Source organism: Colletotrichum jinshuiense, chromosome 5 (assembly GCF_051148585.1).
Source record: "Colletotrichum jinshuiense chromosome 5, complete sequence".
Classification (NCBI taxonomy): Eukaryota; Fungi; Ascomycota; class Sordariomycetes; order Glomerellales; family Glomerellaceae; genus Colletotrichum; species Colletotrichum jinshuiense.
In genome coordinates this window covers 1,249,414-1,269,421 of record NC_139312.1, presented here as the reverse complement: position 1 = coordinate 1,269,421, position 20,008 = coordinate 1,249,414, and the positions used below count along the sequence as shown (strand labels likewise).

At 48.6% G+C, this 20,008-nt stretch overlaps 3 protein-coding genes across 3 annotated transcripts; 1 reads left to right on the top strand and 2 right to left on the bottom strand.

The window, feature by feature from the left end:
• Positions 1–1,904: 1,904 nt before the first annotated feature.
• Positions 1,905–2,653, top strand: EsH8_V_000344 (uncharacterized protein; the record flags this gene model as incomplete). The annotated part of the gene is made up of 4 exons (XM_083272860.1): positions 1,905–1,914; positions 2,000–2,237; positions 2,293–2,458; positions 2,522–2,653. 4 exons carry the CDS (start codon positions 1,905–1,907, stop codon positions 2,651–2,653), a joined length of 546 nt encoding a protein of 181 aa, XP_083125575.1.
• A 493-nt stretch (positions 2,654–3,146) lies between these two features.
• On the bottom strand, positions 3,147–3,743 carry EsH8_V_000343 (uncharacterized protein; the record flags this gene model as incomplete). The annotated part of the gene is made up of 3 exons (XM_083272859.1): positions 3,147–3,214; positions 3,275–3,367; positions 3,443–3,743. The coding sequence occupies 3 exons, from the start codon at positions 3,741–3,743 to the stop codon at positions 3,147–3,149; spliced, it is 462 nt and encodes a 153-aa protein (XP_083125574.1).
• Positions 3,744–11,830: 8,087 nt separating this feature from the next.
• EsH8_V_000342 (cytochrome P450) lies at positions 11,831–13,574 on the bottom strand (the record flags this gene model as incomplete). Its single annotated transcript, XM_083272858.1, has 3 exons — positions 11,831–12,246; positions 12,343–12,945; positions 13,529–13,574. The coding sequence occupies 3 exons, from the start codon at positions 13,572–13,574 to the stop codon at positions 11,831–11,833; spliced, it is 1,065 nt and encodes a 354-aa protein (XP_083125573.1).
• Between the last annotated feature and the right edge of the window lie 6,434 nt (positions 13,575–20,008).

Below are 20,008 nucleotides of genomic sequence, written 5' to 3'. Positions count from 1 at the left end.
GCATGGCCTTCGCGGGTGGTTGCAGATGAGAGTCAAGCTGGTAGTCTCCCGAGTCCAAATCCCCGCACACGATTGTACTACTAGCCAGCCTACCAAACGTTATAGATCAAGACATTCGGAAGACGTTGCAATTATTAACCAAGTGACTATCGAACCGGGAGTGGCTGCCCAGCCGTATGTGGCTTGGCTGAGTGCTGGTTAAGAAGACACAAGGCTGAGCATAATCGTGGGCAGAGAGGTTAGTGCTGTTGTCTTGAACGGCACCTCCATGTAAAGCAGATAGGATATGCAAGAGACAAGACATGGAAACTTTGAGGCCAGTCACAGCTTGCAACAGCACTAGGAGGCGGGCGGCGGATGTTTGTGGGGATGTTGTCGTGGCCGCGTGAGACCGTTTCATAGGGCGACCAGTGGGATTAAAGCGAGGTAAGGATGTGGAGGGCAAATCGGAAGATACGGATACTCAAAAGACGACACAAGAGGTTGATTCATTGAGGCCGCTGGATGGGCCAGCGACTCACAGTTAGAAATGCTGTGCACAAGGCGAGACCGCCTTTTCTCTCCGTTGGGGGCCACAGACCCCGCGAGGCCAACCACGACGTTGATGACGGATAGCAGGTGGAGATGGCGTCCCAAGTCAGAGCTGGACAGATCAGCCTCAAGAAGCCTCCCGGCCAGTCCCCTTCACAGCAATCAAGTGCCGCAAGGAGAACTTCCTCCCAGTCTGCCTTCTACTAACTCTCAACGGGTAACAGATACGGGGGGCCTAATGCAGGCGACGGTCTTGCGATACTGGTTCAGCTGGAAGAAAACGTGCGATATGTGGGTGGACGTCATGATTGCTACGACTGATTGGATGCCTCCCCCGTCAAGCCACCATAGTGTGGAGCAGCACTGCATGCAAAGCTCCAGCCCGCTTCCCGATCCGGCCGCCAATGCTAGTGTGGAGTCAGCTGAGGACCCACCAGCCTTGCCTGCTCTGTACCCCCTGTCAGCAACCTACCGGGGAAAAAGGGCCAGAGCCACTGCCCTGGGCTGGACCGGGTGCGATGGAGGCTCTTCGTGTTTTTTTTCCCCCGTCATCCCATCTTTTCTCCCCTGGTACCAAGTCCATTTCCGTCCCCCTTCCCACCACGAGCCTCACACCCTCGTCCCCGACCTGGTCTCACATCCCGCGCCGTCTCACCAGCAGCCAGCCAAGTGGCTGCAGTCCAACCCAGCTCGCTGACCATGTGCATGCCCGAGATCTGAATATGGTTGATAGTTTTGGTACCTGCCCCTTGGCCTTACAGGCATTTGACCTGCAAGTTGCATCATCGACAGGCCTCCCGAGGGCCAGAAAAGTCTCTCATCGCGTTATCTGGCCGGGAACCAGGGCACGCCACCAGCTCGGCTAGGGTCCGTCTAGCTTTGAGCTTGCAAGGCCATCCCAACTGCCAGGATCCTGGCATATTTTTTTCCGATTCGTCTGCTGGCTCAATCACCAAACTGGGGGCTGTGGTGCCGTCTGACGAACCAAGGGTTCATTGGCCGGACGCTTCCTGTGATCTCATGCAACCCTACGGGGCTCGTTTTGCTCAAACGGCCCGGCGCGGGTCCACGGTTCGTGATGGAGCTACTTGATCTTGATTCGGACTACGGTCCTCGAGCGTGGTCTCTTGCTTCGTGTCTTCGGAGGCCGTCGACGATGTACAAAAGGAAAAGGTCATGGCGTCGAGTTGAGCGCTCATGGTTTTGATCTAACTAGCTTGTTTGTCATCTTCAACAACAGCAGTCCCTCTCTCGCCGGTCCGGTGTTAATCTCTTATTTTCCTAAGTGCGATAATTTGTTTGAATTCGCCGAGAGTAATTGGAAGTCTTTGATAATTCTATACCCTGCAATACGCGCAGTTCTCGCCGTAACAATGGACGGATGTATGTTCTCAGCCGGAGCCCCAAGACGATGCATGTTCGATTCTGGGGTATTTCTGCTGGCGACAGAGTTTAACAAGTGTTTTAGTGAACGAATACCGAGTCACGAGAGTCGCCGAGATCCTTTCTGATTTCCGGACCTTGCAATACTACATTGCGGCAGCGCCGACCGACCCCGCCATCATGGAAGACTACTACACCGAGGGCTGGGCTGCTCTGCGCCAGTGCTCCCTTGACGGGCAGCACATCCTCAACTGCGCGGCCGACACCAGCGTCCCCCAAGCAAGCGGCGGGCCGCTCGAACAAGAAAAGGCGGAGCTGAAACAGTCAGTCGCTTACTTTTTCTGTTGATGTGCGCACTTGAGCTTACAAAACGTACAGGTGCCTGCTCGACTCCTTCGCCAGAAGACACGAGTGTCAAAAGATCTACCTTCGACAGGCTGCTGCGCAGCGGTGGGTCGGTAACCGAGACGGTATTCTGCAGAGCGGGAGATCGAGCTCGAGGAACCAATCTCATTTGAGAGCTTGCGATCAGCAGTTGAGAGCAGTAAGCCTCCAGCCCGCGGATGACCATCCTCGGGGGCAGATTTGGCTAACACCATGACTTCAGGAGCTCGCAACGATCACCGACGACGCGATCTACGGCGAGTTACAGGCGTCGGATCGCTCAATGGGCCGCTGGACGGCCGAGGACCCGAGCCTGCGAAGCGTGCAGCGCTGGCTTCGTGCACGACAACCTTAGGTATAATGATGCCGATTAATGAACGACCACGGATGAATGCTTGACGAGACACGAAGTCGGGCAAGTCATCTTGCCAGTAGCTGAGAGATTCTGCATAAACGGCGCATGGAGGATACCACTACGCAAGGAGCGTATTGATGATATAATCATTCTTTTTTTCGATTCACAGCATAACTAGATTTTGATGGCGACTGGATGCGCTTGCATATGGAAAGTTCTGGTCCAGGTAGACCAGCAACCACGGAGGAAATCCTGGGAGGGAGACGTGAAGGACACAGTTGGAGCATTGGGGGACTGGAGCTGCCCGGTGCAAAAGGAATAACGTTTTCTTCTATCTCTGTATATCTTTTATCTCAGTATGTTAAAGACGGCCCCCAATGCCACTTTTCAACCATGCATCATGCATCATGTCCGAGACACGGGATGGTCGATACCCATGCATCTAGATATGCGCCACTGGCTGGATTGTTACCAGTCAGGAACCCCCAGACTACTATCTAGTCTTGCTGTGCACACATAACGCTATCCCGGAAAGAGACAGCACCATTCCAACCAGGGTTTCTGCAACAGGTCAGTCATGCAGCCAGTCAAAGGCTGGGATTTCTCACGAATGCAACTCACCTCGGCTAATCACCTTCTTCTCAACCCACCAATCGCCAATCACGGTGAACAGGAACGCCAACGTGTTGACAATTGGCACCGTCAAGCTCAGTTCTGGGGTTCACCGTCAGCCATGCATCTCCTCTCCGGCCTTGACACGGCGGGGGGCAAAGGGAAAAGTAGACTCACCGGCCTGCCCGATGAGCAGGAAGAACCAAACGCTGCCGGTCAGGTTAATCAGCAGCGGCGCGGCATACCGCGGGTTCCGCAGCAGGTCGACGACGCCGAAAAAGGCGCCGTACACGCGGCTCCGCACCCAGCTGCTCTTGACGGCGTCGGTCTCGAGGATGGGGTGCGGCGGCGGGTTGTGGTCCTTTGCGGCGCGCCGGATGAAGGGCGTCGTGAAGCCCCACGCCAGGCCGACGAGGAGGAAGCCCACGACGTAGTTGATGGCTGCCGGCTTGGGGTCGGCGGCGTCCGGTGATGTCATCTTTGCTGACCTACAGCCCTTGCTTGCGAGTCTGGAAGGAGGTGGGGGTGCACGAGCTGAGGCTCTGTTACGGCAGCCTCTTGGCAGCGCAGTGGTGAGATTTCAATTGATGGCTGTTGATACCGGCTTCCCGGAATGACGGAGTTGCGGCTTCGTGGATGGAGTGAAGTCGGTTTGGGGTGGGTGGGTGGTATGGGCCCCCCGGGCGAAGCCTCAGCACAGCCACGGAGAGGGTGTGGGCGCGGCTGACAACCGCATTTGTCCGCATCAACGCCTCCCCCACCGTCTTCTTCGGCGGCTAACCTGCGCTGTTGCCACTATAAGAACCTGGGCCGAGGACAGTGTACCTGAGCAAAGATCCACTTTACATATGCACGCGTTGTTCAAAAATGCATGACGATAACCCAGCCCCTATGCAGGCGTTTGATTTGGAAGCATAGATACATGTGTATAAGTATTGTTGACACAGTTGTCAATATAGTTGATGATTTGATTAAGGTGCTAAGTTGGAGAGTGATGGCTGCCGTTGCTAGCCTTCATGGCTGGCGCCAGGTGGAGGCTGTCTGTAGGTAACCGATAGCCTACTTTGTGAGCAGTTGCAAAGCGGCCTGTGATAAGCGCCCCTTCCTAACAAGGCAATTGAGCCGGTTGCTGCTTTAGCATGCAGGGAAAGCCTCTGTTAAACAAGCTGAAATGCGAAATCTAGCGATAATATGAGATAATTAAGCCAAAGCTAATTGACTGTCGCCTTGGGCTTCTACTGACTACTACAGCAGGTAGCAGAAGAGATACACCCACAACGTATTTGTTGTCATATATCATAGCACACGTCTGGACAATTGGTATAGGTATGTGCGCGATCTTGCTCCTTTGCAGGACTTGTGTGACTGCACAGGTTTACCACCAGCTGCTGCAGAACACTCAGCATAATAATGAAGATAGAGTCAGGCAGAACAGTCAATGCATAAGTAAACTCTGAACATTGCACTGAAATCTATCCTTTGACAGATCCTACTGCAGATAAATTGCTCAGACAACAGGAAAGCCCAAACATCAAACATAGCCTTAAACGCAATTGTTCTCGGGGATGTAATTTATTAGATGAAATAGATGAGGTACAATGTAGTAATGACAGTGCAGCTTATATTTCAATGTCAATGGCGGTTGAATACGTGGATTCTATGTTTAACATTTAAAGCTATCAGAAGGCTCGCCCAGAGACGCTGATTTAAGGGTGAGGTTGAGCAGAGGTATGGTGGGAAGGGGATTCCTCAGGGTGAACTGGGAAAACAGGGCGACCAAAGCCCGAACTGTCAGTTATATAGTAGTAGGATTTCCCCGTGTCAGCTGGAGAACTCAGTCTTATCGATTGAATCAAGGGCATTGAGCCGAACCGAGTGTTGCCTCTTGCCCCTTCCCCTTGCTCCTTTCATCCCGGATAGAAGCGCAACAGCTCCATGATGTCGACATGTAGCAAGATTATAATGGGCTGTGGTGTTTCAACAGAGGCAAGGAGGCTGCCACTACGCATGTAGAGGATGGTTTGAGCTAGCTCAGAAATGTGGTTTGAGTTCTTCTATTATTATTAAATATTTGAACTCGTAGATAATTGTGGCTATTGAGAATCTTCCCAGTCCACTTGAGTTATTTAGACTCATGTGTCATCAGATCTCGGCATATTTTCTAAGTACCACAACTGCTACAGGAAAAGTCTATAATAAACGGGACGTTTCTTATGCTGTCAAACCCGTAAAACCGGTGTGGAAAGTGATGCCAATCATTGATGGGTACGGAAAATTTCTTTCGGTCGCAATGGTCTGGCAAATAAAGCATCCTGCGACCATCTTTCACAATCCAAGCACCCGCATCATTCTCCTGCCCGCTTGTAACATTGCAGGGTCTCAGGCCAGGGGTTGTGTCCTCTGATGACTTTTTCTTTGAGTCGTTGAGAATAAACCATGAATCGGGGGTAATGACGACCTGATCGTTGCATGCAAATGCAATTGAAGATCCATGCTGATAGTTTCGGAGACGTACACTTGGATAGAAGGTTGAGAGTTGAAGTCCAGTGGAGGCATCTAGCAGGAGTAAATGCGTGGACTTATTATCGACTTGGTTGCCACTGTCCTTCTCTACTGAGCTGGCTTCAACCGCGATTCGATGACCTTGAGAATCGACTGCCAGCCCATGTCCATGAATACCTGCATTAAGTTCAGTCGACCACTCTATGACCCCTGATGAAGAGTTTATGCGTTTGAGAGTAGATGGCCAGCAGTTATTCAGGTAGATCAAATACTGCTCGTCAGGTGTGAAACAGAGTTGCGTCGGTGAATACCAACGACGAGCTTCAAAGTTGAAAGTTCGTGTCCAACGGAGTTGAAGAGACGGGAAATCAAAAAGGAGTATGCGCTGCCTTGTGCCCCCTTTCACCACGTAAAGATACAATCCACACGGTGAAATAAGCACGCGGCCCCATTCATCAAACTCACCGTGCTCGTAGCTCCGCAATTCTGGCATTGACTGACAACCCGGTGTGCGTTGGTAAATAGAGATTCTGTCTTCGAAGGAAACCGCTAAGAAAGTACCGTCTGTATTCCAAGCCAAGGCCATGGCTTTTTTAGGTGTCGTCGACAATTGCTCTGATGGTTCAGGTCTGTTGGTCGATAGCTCGTACTTGAAGCCTTTATTGATATCCCAGGCGTTAACCTTGCCTCCTGATGAAATAACTGCAAGATGCGAGCCGTCGAACGAAGGGACCATCGTATCCCAATAGACATCATCTTTAGCATCGTCCGTATGAGCGCCTTGCACATGTTTCGCTGCATTATCGAAACCGTTCACTGCAATAACTTGAACGAAGCCAAACTCTGATGCAGTAGCAATGTGATTGCCAGTTGGAGAGAAACAGAACTGGAAATTGCCTGTCGCTGAATAGACAAGTTGCGGCGATTCTGAGAAGTTCGTCCACAGCTGCAATTTGTCCCATCCATCAAACCGTGCTAATAGACCGCCTAGACTAGTAGATGGTCGACAACGGTCTCTCGGGTTGATAGGCGAGTGGCAGGTTGGAGCCAACGAATCATCCTGTCGGCTCAAATCCCATATGTAGGTCCCCTGTTGTTCCTCGAGCTCGAAATCAAACCAGGGATGTCTCAAACATTCAACACCCTTACTTCTCGTTCGAAGTTTTCCAAAATCCGCTAAAAGCAAGTTTTCAGGAGTTATCGTAATGCCTCCGAAGCCACAGTGTCCAGGAGCCGAGAATTTTCGAATACAATCGCCCGAGTCAGCATTGTATACGTAGACATGATTTGGCTCTGTGTCCTTCATAAAAGCTATAAGCTGTCCGTTGTGAGAGAAAGAAATACCGAGCGTCTTATCACCTGAACGTGCGTACTTGTTGAATTCCGCGACGTCGTAGGAGCCATGCAAGCATGCTGTCCATGCATGTAAAACGTCGAACTCCGGGCTTAGAAGGTATATTCCCCCGTCATAAAAACTGCAAAGTAGCCGGCCGTTTGTCGCTGCAGAGAGATAGCATACGATTTCGTCAGAAAGATCCAGGACATGTTCATCGTGATTCAGCCAGTCCCAAAGGAGGATCGAACCTGACATCATGCCCACAGCGAGTGCACCAGCTGGAGTAAAAGACATACAAGTGACTTCGCTACTCAGGTCATTGTAAACTTCCAAGAGAGCTCCTGAATGTGCGTGCCACACATTGATCTCTCTTTCTGTAGCCACTGCAATCTCAGCTCCAGTCTGTGAATATGCCAAGGCTTTTACTTTCGAAGTATATTGGTGCAAAGTTCGTGTAGTGGAGTCCCAGTCCTGCGCAACCTCGGGCGCTCTAAGAATCCAGCTGGGAACTTCGTGTACAAAGGTTTTTTTGACGATAGAGTTCTCTGGAGTGAATAGTAAAGCAGAGACATAAATCTGGCATGGAGCAAGATCAATTAGATATTTGTATTCGTTCAAAAAGCGTCTTGCGTCTTGAGTGAATAGATGGCTGGGCGATCCCGAACACAGCGTGGAAAAAAGGTCTTCGAGAGTGAGGATATCATCAAATGCCTGATGAATACGTCCCAGCCAACTCATGGCCTCAACCCAATGAACGAAATGGCGAGCGAGAAAGTCGTGGACGTTACTCTCATTGGCTTGGAGATGTTGGGACAACTTCAAGTGACGTATCCAGTAGAGACAGGCGTATTCCAAATGCTTTGGAATGCGTTTTCGTACGTCTTCTTTTGGGATTTCCTTTCTGAGAGCACCGTGATACTCTGTTTGACAGATGTCGGTTTTCAGTCCGTAACGGCCATTAGTCCGGGAGTCCATGACTCGCAGACAGCAGTTAAGAAGCTCGCTGTGTTGTGAGCTCTCCTCAATCCAGAATTGGTTCCTTCCGCCAAAACTGTCTAGTAGATATTCTCGGAATGACAAATGGAACATCTTGACAGATTGCTCCGAATCAGCATGGTCTGGTATACTTAAAACTGAATGAAGGTTATTCAGATGACAGACGACCTCCTCTTGATCGATGTCCAGGAGCTGACCGATTGCTGAGACTGATAGCGGATCTGCCAACAAGACGATGGAGCCGACGATCCTGCGAAATTGGGCCAGTACTTCCTCCTGACGAGTATCATCGAGATCCAGCAGAAGCTGCTTCAGTATGGGTTCGTAGGTTGCCCCGATATCAGCCCGTGCGCCTTGGGCCTGACTGAGAATTGTTTTGAGCTGAGACCGAGGGCTGAATCTTTGGCTTGGATCGTTGATGAATTTGCAAATTGTCGCAGCGTAGATGAAAAGAGGGTTGGATATATCGGTGAGTTGAGTAATAACATTATCTCCAGGCCAATCATGAGGAATCTGGTAGGATAACCGGATCTTATCGAGCTGGCTCTCTATGAATGTCCGTATATCGTGTTGAATGATGCTTGGGGGGATTTCATGCAACGCTACGTCTTTAAAGGAGTCGCTGGGAACATCTTCGCGAAAGCCCAAGCGGATGGGTACTTCCGGTCTGCTGGTGAGAAAGACTCGAACTCGAACATGTGGGATGGTGGCTAGTTTCGAGAGAAGAGAAATAACCGTTCGACTTCGGTTTCTGCCGTTCTCGGTATTGACCGCGCCAGTATGACTCTCTGCATCGCACTCGTCCAAGGCATCGATGATTAGAACCAAAGTTGGCGTCAAAGGTCCATCCGCTTTCAAATTTCTCAATGGCTCCACAACTAGCTTGTGGAATTGCGTCTGTAGAGCTTTCTCGGGCAGATCAGGGTCGTCTTGGACAGCCTTAAGGATGAGGTCCCTGAGTTTTGGTACTCTACAAATAAGTTGCCTAGCAATTGTTGTAGCAAAAATACGGGCAGTGTTGCGTTCCTCGAACGTTCTGTTGAAGAAGAAGGTAGCAGCAAGCTGTTTTCTTTCTGCCAAGATGCCCGCAACAGTTCGCGATATTGTAGACTTTCCGGTACCCGCTACACCACGCAACCAGAATATGCATTTTCCGTTTGGATCATCGGCCCAGTCTACGATCATTCGTAGCAGATCTCTTCTTGTATCTGGGTGACAGACTGGTGCCAGCTCGTCGTCGTATGTGTCGAAGGCTGCACCTTTCGCAGCAGGAAGTTTGCCGAAATCAAGAGCATCGCTCATCCGCAGTGCAATACGTCTGTTGGGATAACTTAGCGGCGGCACAAACAATTTGCCAGAAAAACGCTACTCACAAGGAATCGACTTGCAATGCCATTCCGAATGACTCGCGCCAGTGACGCAAGCTTTCAATCTTCTGTACAACCTCGCTGCTTGAGAATGGCCACTTGAGAGATTTCCCTAGCAGCTTCATGCGGCTCTGATTTTTCTCGGTGTCAAGCTTCTCCGTCAGCTTTTGGAGCATTTCTTCGCACTGTTTCACATCCTCGCGGAACTGCCCAGAGGCGACTAGCTGGCGCTTATGACCTTCGTCTCTGCTGTTATCTCCTACCAGCTCTTCGATTTGCCCAATATTTCGACCGAGTGCGTCGCTTTCGGTCTTAAGCCTATGGATGTCTTCTTTTGCTTTTCTGGCTTTATTGATGTACTCGCCACACATCCAACTCAGTTTCGCTGATAGGTTGACAACTGCGATGACATTGGCGGCAATACCCACCGCTTCCATGGCCATTGCAAGAACTGGCAGAGGATTGGGCTGCTGCGTCGGGCACCACGTGGGAGCAGGCTTACGCGAATGCGAAGGGCGCAGGGCAAACACGTCGTTTGAACAATTTGGTGTGTGTCGATTAATGCATCGCCTCTAGGTCATTGAAATCACTAGGCATCGATACACTGGGTTTTCGCTCGCAAAAGGCTCTGCATCCGTATTGAACGCGGGATATTCTAGAAAGACCTTCGCAGCCGTGCAGGTAAGGCAGGCTGAGCTCAACCCAACAATCACGAAAGAGGGGTAGGTGGGGAGGGAACCAATCCAAATCAACATGTCAATCTCGGCTGAGGCATTATTGATGCGAATTTCATGCATGGGCTGTCAGCTGGAATATCCTCTGCAGCTTACGTTGCTCAAGCAGTGGCAGCCAAGATGTAACTAACCTGTTGGCCATGCCCGTGTCTCGTACAATAATAGCAAGTGGGCACATTGACCGCCGTCATCAACGCTGCAATCTGACAAATTTACTAGCAGTCAACCGCAACCTTAGCTTAGCCTGACACAATGCATAGAATATGCTTCGCGAGTCTTTTGGCCTTGTCCTGTGTCATCAGAGGAGTCGCTTGATAAGTATTGTTGACACACACAGTCAAAATAGGTGATGTTTCTATTTCGGTTAAGGGGCTACGCTAGAGAGCAATGCTGCCGTTGCCAGCTTTTGTGCCTGGCGCCAGGTAGGGACTGCCTGTAGGCGCTGATAGGCAGGTGTCCTACCTTGTGAGCAGTTGCAAAGTGCCCTCCTCATAAGGCAATTGTCCCGATTTCTGCTGTAACATACAGGAAAACTCTATTTTGAGCAATTTAAAAGATGAAATTTAGCGACAAGATTGGATACTTAAACTAATACTAGTTAACTGCAGCATTGGGCTTATATTGGCTATTACAGCAGGTAGCAGAAGAGGCACGCCCAAGATTAAATAACTTTATGTGTCATAGCACAATCCTGGACAACGGCTGTAAGTATGTTTGCAGAACCTGGCGGGAAAACACAAGCGTCACCGACACAACCTCGCCACCAAAAAGCGAAATCTGTCAGACTTATGACAACAACTCAAAAAGATGTCAAGCCAAGCCCACATAAAGAAATAACTGGAACAGCTAAAAAGGGTTGTATCCAGTACTAAGGAGGTCAAAAAGCAATTCCGACGTATTTCGCCCCGATTACAACAGCACTGGAGTATTGACATTATTTCCCTCCTCCACAGATGGCAGCGCACAACGCAAGAGCGCCATTGCCCACAGCAGCGTCAATACAACTGTCTGCGACTGACTGTATAATCCTTACAATGTAACGAAGGAAACTATTGCGGCGTTGGAGAAGAAATAGTCCTGACCCTGTTCCTTTGCAGGGCTTGTGTGACTGTCCCGGTGTGCTACCGACTGCTACTCAACACTAAGTTAAACAATGAAGACACACAATCTGACAGAACAGTTAATTAATAATTAACCTCGGGTATTGTATTGAAATTTGACCCGTGGCAGATATTCCGATTCCAAAAGTATAATCGGCCTGTATCAGCAAACAGGCTTTGTTGCGAATATGTGGCATTGATTCCGGGTTTACCACTTATTATATAATGGACGTAGTAATAAAATAAATACTGCACGCATGAAAAGTTATGGTATCGCGGGATCCATTGATAAATTTCAGTTGCATAATGATTCAATTTCTGTTTGTTCTTCTACACGCTATCTCATATGGCCGATGAAGGAGGAGAGGAGAAAATCTTTGAAAAGACAGCAAAATATTGTGAAGGAGAGATGAGAATGTAGATAAGTAGGGATAGAAAGAAAAGTCTCTGGGTGTAGGGTCGTTTTTCGGGGATGAATGGTAATGAGTGATTTGGTCCGAGTGTGGGACCTTTGAAGTCGGTTGCTTGCCTCATGCTTCATGTTTTCTTCTCTTGATCAAAACGGTGGCGGTAGGGTCGGCATCCATCATCTGACCATAGACCCTATCCTTTTTGCGTCCCTCTTGCGTGAACTTCCAATCATACTTCAAGAGAAGATGGCAAAGCGCAATCTTTACTTCATTAGCAGCGAAGAACCTACCAGGACAGGCGTGTTTTCCATGTCCGAATGCAAGATGCTCAGGAGACGTTGTGACGAAATGCCACTTATTCTCCTGTCCAGGGTTTTGGCGCATTTCGAAGAAGCGCGAACCAATGAACTTGTCTGGTTGGGTGAAGATGGTCTCATCATGCATCTTTTCGAGGCTCACCATGGTGAATGCGCCTTTCGGAATCACGCTGCCGTCAGAGAGCTTAATGGTCTGATCAGCCAGACGGCTCATCGCAGCTACAACATTGGAGCCGTTAGTGCAAGTCTCGTGCTACAAGTTAAATATAGCAAGAAAATAAACTCAAAAAATCAGAGGTCAGAGAAGTATCTTACCAATATCTCCAAAATGATGACGTTGCGACTCCTTCATCACACTGTCCATCAACTTGAGGTCGTGAAGCGCCGCCTTTGTCCATCCCTTAGCAGCCAAAGTGGTGCTGATTTCCTTTCGCAATGGATCGAAAAGTTCGGGGTTCTCGCAAAGGTCGCCAATCAGACCGCTGAGCATCTCCGTAGTGGTGTGAATTGCCGCGAAGGAGAGACCAAGTTGAGCGGCAGCTACATCGTAGGGCCGTCCTTTCGCGGCGGCATCTAGCCAACCAATTGTATCGGCCTTCTTCGACATGGCTTCGCCAGCTTCTTGCTTCGCAGAATTGCTCGCTCTTCTGCAATCGATGATAGGCTGGATGATGTTGCGGGCTCTGGCAACCTGGGCCCGGACTGCGCGACATTCGGGTATGAACCAATGGGCGACGGGGCGCAGCCATGAGGGCCATTGGCGCAAGGCTTCAACGGCGACAAAAAGAGTCATAGTGTAATCTTTGGTAATGTCGAGCCATTCTTGATTCTCGCACAGTTCTTCGCCAACGAAAACGCGCGCCGAGATTCGTGAAATCAGCTCAAGCAGCACGGGCTTGTACGTGACCTCCACCCACGCTGTTGTGAATTTCAATTAGCATGAACCCAGGGCCTCGAATTATTTGTGCTTTATTTCGAAACCCACTTTCTGGTGATCCAAACAACGCATCCGTAGATTTTGAGGTTTCTTCTGACAGATCCTCCGTGATATGATCTAATGTTCCACTTGCAGGTTAGAGACGAAGAAACTAGCTTGGAAATCCGGTGTTTACTCAACTGAGTGACTGAGTGAGTCTGCTTTTAACAACCTCAACCAGGACATCCGCAGCCAGTGATATTTTGAAAGGGAGAAAACCTGGGTAGGTCCCAAAGAATTCCTATCTACAGTTAGCATTGCAGAACTAGCGATCGACTGACGAAACAGAAAAGAATAGACTGAGGGGTTAACAGGGTTTCATAGGTAACACCAAGAAAATGAAAGGAATACCTTCTCTAGGGCTTTTGAAAAGCTCATGTGAGGATGGTTGCGAATCTCGTCAACAAGTTTGTTAGGTATCACAATTTTGGGCCCGACACTGGTAAAGACCTGGAAACAGCCTGCAAACTAAGACGTTCAGAGGGTAGCCAAAATATGTTAGAACGAGTTGATCAATTCACTTACCCGCCTGCGGCCATCCTCTATAATATGCCGAGAGTGTTGGGCCCATTTTGCCTGCGCTTTAGAAAGACGAAACCATCCCTGATCTTCGACGCCCACGGCGGGAAACTCAGGATAGAGCCCTGATTTTGAAAGAAAGATAAAAGATGCAATTAAGACAGATCCTATTGCAAAGAAAGTACTCGGGGAACAGGAAAGCTCGGCATCAACCATGGTTTCAAGCGCCATTGTTTCTTAGGGATTTGATATATCAAATGAAATGGAGAAAGTACAATGCGGCAATGCCAATGCAGGTTAGATTTAGACGGCAATAGCAAACGGAAGATGATCTTGCCTTACTACTTATACTTAAGTTTCCTGATATCCATATTCCTCTCTGTCTATTACACCTTGGGTCCGCTCAGATCCCATACCCCATGTCTCGATGCCTGACATTTTTTGTGTGGTTGAGATTTATGCAGTGATCTGCAAGTTGTCCGTTCCGTAACTCACAATCATCTAGAAGAGTTTCTTGAAAGTCCGAGTAGGTTACATGCTAGTCATCTAGCAGATACAGCTTGCTTCTCTGTGTACCGACTGCAGTAGGACACGACAGGGACGGAAACAGCAGCAAATCAATGCCCTGCATAAGTCTATACGAAGCCGAATACGGGCGGGGGCGGGCCCTTTGCAATGCGATCCGAAAAGCGCGTGCTTTTCGCTGCGGATTCTCGTCGCTACACGAAAGGTGCAGATTTTTGTTTCTGCTAACCCAGGTGGCGGAGGTTGTCCTCGGGGTCCTTCGTCGCTTGCCTTGTTCGCCGCCCGCGGGGCCCGCGACCAGAACCCCGTCGATGACTTAACGCGGTGTCCGTGGGGCCCGCCACCGAGTTTTGGTAAACCAAGCGTCGGAGCTAGTACTTCTAAGCGACAACTAAGGATTGGTAGCGAATGTCTTGATTTCAGTGCCAAGCCCCCTGAAAGGCCTTGAATTGAGCTTACAATGCTACAAAGAATGGCCATCAATGCTGGAACTGATTTAGTCGCTGAATTGCACACACCATACCTTGATGTCTAGAGCAACAAGTTAACTGTCATTACTTCGATTTGGGGATCCCCAAAAATCATGGAAGACAAGTATGATGTCACCGGTCTTAACCAAGGATCATTTATCAACCTGTAGACAGTTCGCTAATTGGTCTACGGAACAAGACACATAGGTTTTATGCTGGCCTTGCTGTCGAATATTGCCATTGGTGAATCCCACTACGGTGTTTTCCATTCGTTTTTGCTAATACTGCTATTACTAGGCACTAGTTTCGCAATTACAAAGAAGGTAATCAATTAAATCCGTGTTCATAACCTGTATAATTCTGACAGGACATCTTTAGGGTCACTTGCACACCTGGAAAGATGGTGGTTCGGCGAAAGGGCGCTTTTCATACTTCACAAGTTCAACATGGTGGATGGGGATGACAATACGTAAGGCCATTTCAAATCCCGGAAAAGCTGGGCTAACTTAGCAGCAGTGGTCATTGGGGAAATGGGAAACCTGGCGGCCTACGCCTTTGCGCCAGCTCTGCTCGTCACACCGCTCGGGGCATTCTCCGTTTTGGCAGGCGCGTTAGCCAGCTCGTACTTTCTCCAGGAGAGGCTGGGAGTACTCGATCGACTCGCCATTGCGATTTGTTTGATGGGTACTCTAATCATCGTTCTCCATGCACCACCTGAAGCAGAGATCAAGACCGTTGCGCAGATATTTCACTATGCGGTGCAACCCAGTGAGTTTCCCGTCATACCGCACTCTCTTGATTTAACGACTGATCAACGCCACTAGGATTTCTTTTTTATGTTTTTGCTGTGGTTGCATTCTCATTGGTAATGATATTTAAGATCGCACCGGTTCATGGGCCCAAAAGTCCCTTGGTCTATCTTTTAATATGCTCTGCTGTCGGGTCGATATCAGTCATGTCTACGAAGGCATTTGGAATTGCACTGAAACTCACGTTTTCTGGTGAAAACCAATTTATACACCCATCGACGTATACTTTTCCAATTATCATGGCAGGCTGTATCCTGATTCAAATGCATTATTTTAATATGGCGTTATCTCTGTTCCCCTCTAGTGTGTGAGTTAGCCAAACCAAGCCCCTCCCCTCTTCGGATCCCGAACGATTTTTCTGACTAACTACGACTCGAAGTGTAAATCCATTGTACTACGTGTTCTTTACAGTGGCAACTATTTGCGCTTCTGTAGCCCTCTTCAATGGGTTGAACACATCGAAGATTGTCGTGATTCTTTCGTTGGTTTGTGGGCTTTTGCTTACATTCGCTGGTGTCCACTTGTTGAGCTACTCAAGGTCTGGTAGTCAAAGACTTCAGTCTCTTTCGGATGGAGATGAATCGGAGAGCATGAGCTTAGTATGATATGGTTATATGTAATGGTAGGCATCCAGCAGTTAGGATAAAAGCACGACAGTGTGTTTCCTACTATAGACAGGCGTTTCGATAGTCGAATGGTTCGAGATCTCCAACAAGACATATTGCTAGAAACAGTAATCAAAACATATACTTCTTTAACCAGTTATCTTCAGAATTAGTTACGAATTGAATCATGTCCGTTTTCTCTGGGGCTGAGAATAAATGCAGAAATATCGACAGCAATTTAACGAGTGACTTTGATCTCAATCATAAAACATCATTGTCGCAAACCTTCTACGTGAGATAATGATACGTGCAAGTCATGAAAGTTGCTAGGTCGGCCAAGTACTACAAGTGGACTCAAAATTATCATATTGGTAAAAAGGTCTGCAACCGAAGTATGGGATGAAGATACTGTATGGAGAAGGATTCCGGTCGCTGTACGGACTGAGTTAGAAATATCCTCATCCGAGTTTTATTTTTGGGACTTGACGAAGTATTCAAGCACTTTTGCCACCATCTAAATGCATGTTTTATAAACCATAATATTTTTCACTTGTACCCCATGCAACACCTGCTTCCTCATCATACCTATGCATACCCTGTACCGCTAAAGAGGACTATCCTCCTTCTGATGGAGACTTTACTGCCGGATTATCCCATTCTCAGGCTCGGGCCGGAGGCCCGGTGTAGTTCTTATATCCCCAGGCCCAATACCAAGCACTGGAGACAATACACGCGGCAACGAAGACGACGGAAGCATAGTTGAGACTGGTAACCTCAATTGGCAGACGTAGAGGCATGCAGAATAGCGGAATCGCGAGGACTGACCATGCTGTTAATAGGTTAGCTAGGACTACTCACAGCGCAGTAAACCTCAGACTCACCCACTGCCACAGCATTGGCAAAATACCCGAAGGCGCCGAGTGGAAATCTGCATCCTTGGACCTGCTTCCTCTTGGTAAGAAGATTGATCGCAACAGGCGTGGCATATGATGCATTGAGAGTCAGCACCCCCACACCAGAAAAGGCATTGAACGCCGCGGACGATCCAAAATAGATCAGACCCAGCAGTATATGTATAACCAAACTTAATAACATGGCGTTGAGAGGAACGTCCAGCTTTCGATTGATTATCATTAATCGCTTCGCTCCTGGCATCGCACCATCCCGGGCGAAAGCCCAAACGCACCGAGAGGATGCAGTAATGCATCCAATACCGCAGATGATGCCCAAAATGATGAGGGGCAGGAGTAGACCAAATGCTCCCGCAGAAGATCCCACTGCGCTTTTGATGATGACAGGAACTGGTTGGGCTGCCGCAAAATTGGCAAGAAACCTCAGATTCGGGAGTACAAATACAATAGGAATAAGAAAAAGAAGCCCTGCAAGTGTGTTGATGAGAGCAGTGGCGAGCATGGCTTTTGGGACTTGAATATCAGGTTGTCGGACTTCTTCACACATACTGGAGTACTCAAAGTCAGATAATTGTATTTTTGTCTTGCGACATCATGGGAAAGGCTTTAGTGAAGAATGACTTACGAAGTGATCATCCCAGTTGATGAAGTGGCGTATGCAGCGTGGAGAAGTCCAACGCAGAAGGCCCATCCGTCGGTCCAGCCGGAGTTGTTTTCAAAGTAACCGAAAACCCATTTAACGTTTCGGCGGCCCTCCTTGGCAACAACGAGAACGGTGAGGATCAAGGCAATAACCCCAGCAAAAGTCATAACGATTGCGGCAGTCTAAATTGTCAGTCAAGACACGGTTTACAGGAACTAAGATGTGTCTCTTACATCCAGCCAGGGAAGCCATTTGTTTCCCAGTGCTGAGACAGCATTGCTCAAAAGTGTAATACCGACAAATATGAGAAACACTTGATACGGCTCCCCAGAAAGAAGACCGACGCCCGGCTGTGTTTCGAACACGTTGATACATGCTACAATGAATAATGCAGTGCCAAATGTTACAGACAGAGTGATGCTGATATTGCCAACGACAAAAAGCCAGCCACATATCCAACTCGCCTCACGTCTCCATTTATCGGGAGCCAACATGAAAGTCTGGTAGTATACACCTGAATACGCGAACACGGTCAGTTATATCTTATATGTCCATATGCAGTTGAACGGAAGACGTAGAAGCAGATTAATCCTGGACGGGTGTTCGAATGGGATGATGTACCTCCGGCTGTGGGATACACGCTGGTAATCTCACCAAGAGATGCAGCGACGCAAATTATCATTGAAGATACGGCTACCCATCCCCAGATGATGTTGGCCGGGCCTCCTGTAGTGATGGGGTTGCCAAGGGTTGTCGCGAGTCCGTAGGGAATCGAGGCTAGAACAAAAGCCATGAAAGCAACCTGAATAGTGGAGCGGTTACGCTGCATCTGAGGCTCATAAACCTTACTCTCAGAAACGATGTTGACATTGTTACGGTCGTCATCGATAAGTGGTGGCGGAGACTGGCGATGATCGTTTTCAGGTGCGTGCCTGTAAAAACTAACAGTTCCCATGGCGAAAAGAGTCGGCGAAATGACCAAGTGTATAATAAAACAGGAATAGAGATAGCTTCCAGGTTTAAAACAATGACCGATGCTTCTCTCCTCCAACAGATCATGTGAATACTATTTTCAGTTCTTGGTGCATATTAGAGATAGTGGGTCTATAAAAGGAAAAGAAAAAGAAAAAACCAAGGATTTGACTATCCCCAATGTTTTGAAGGGGTGCTTACCAAGGAATAATTCCACTGCGTGAATTCTGAAAGAGAAGATGTATTGTTTGCAAGAACAAAGAAGCGAAATGGAAAGGGGGATATTGAAGCACCGCATTGAAAATGAGAAGGAAATCGATCTAGGGGACAACAATGGTAATCTAGCGGTTTCTACCTATTGCAGGAAGTGGATCTCCAATGCGACCTAAAATTGTCAAGAGGTTCATCGATCCCAGCTATTCAACACAACGCGTCCCGTGAATCCCGTCCCCGAGACCCTGGTTTGCGCGCTAACTTCGATCGCGCAACACAGCCCCACTGTTGACATTCTGTATGGCTGACCTTGGTAACTACTTCCTGTGCCGTCGAATTCACAAGTGCAAAGGCCAAGGGTGCCTTTCAATATTTGCCCAATTGTACAGCTGGTCTCAGTTTGTGTTGGCGAAGACATGATATCCACATGGTAGACTCCAGCTCGGTACCAGTTCTCAGCACTAACCATCTCGAGGTGGGTCTTGTGTTGAGATCCTGCTTCAACTCACATCCCAAAACGTATGCCCAGGCTTAGGATAAGGATTCTGTTAGTACCGAAAGGTCCGCAAGGTATCTAATTTCCGCACCCTTTCTTATGGCCCGAAAGTTCTAGTTCATATCGTAGTTTACGTGGCTCGTGGCGTCCTTGGCATGTACCTTCGTGGGATACATCATCTTCGGTGCTTCAGAGGATCGGAATCCCGCGTCCGAGAAGATGTGAACAATAGCTAAGATGGCACCAAATATCCCCTTGTGACTTGGACTTCACACGCGGAGCATGTCACATTCCGCGTCCGAGATGCGAGTCAAAATTGTAAGATACATATGTGACCACATTCCTCTCTTTTCAGCACTCCCTATCTTTTGGTATTGCTTTCCTATCATATCTACACTTCTCGTCTCTGACCTGTTATAACATATACCTGAGAACAGCAGGACCTAATTTCTTCTTTTTCAAAACATTCGTTACTTAATCATCGCAAACCCTACGCCGTTCTGTCAAGTTCTTGTAAACATGGGCACTAAGGAAAAGCTGGTGGAGGAAACAAGGAAATCAAGGGGGTCAGACTCTGAGAACGAAGGGGCAGAAATTGGCCCAGGGGAAGGATATGCCGTGAGTAAAATCTGAGGCTCGAAACCAGTGTCTTTATCTATACCATTTCGACTTACGAGTTCTGACCCCCTTTCCACAGAGAATCTTTCGATATGCAACGACCACCGAATATTCCATGCAAGCCGTAGCTGCCTTCTGTGCCATGGGATCAGGTGTCGGAATGGCAATGGTAAACCTGGTATTTGGAAGGTTTATCACTGTCATTACAGACTACACCACAGGCA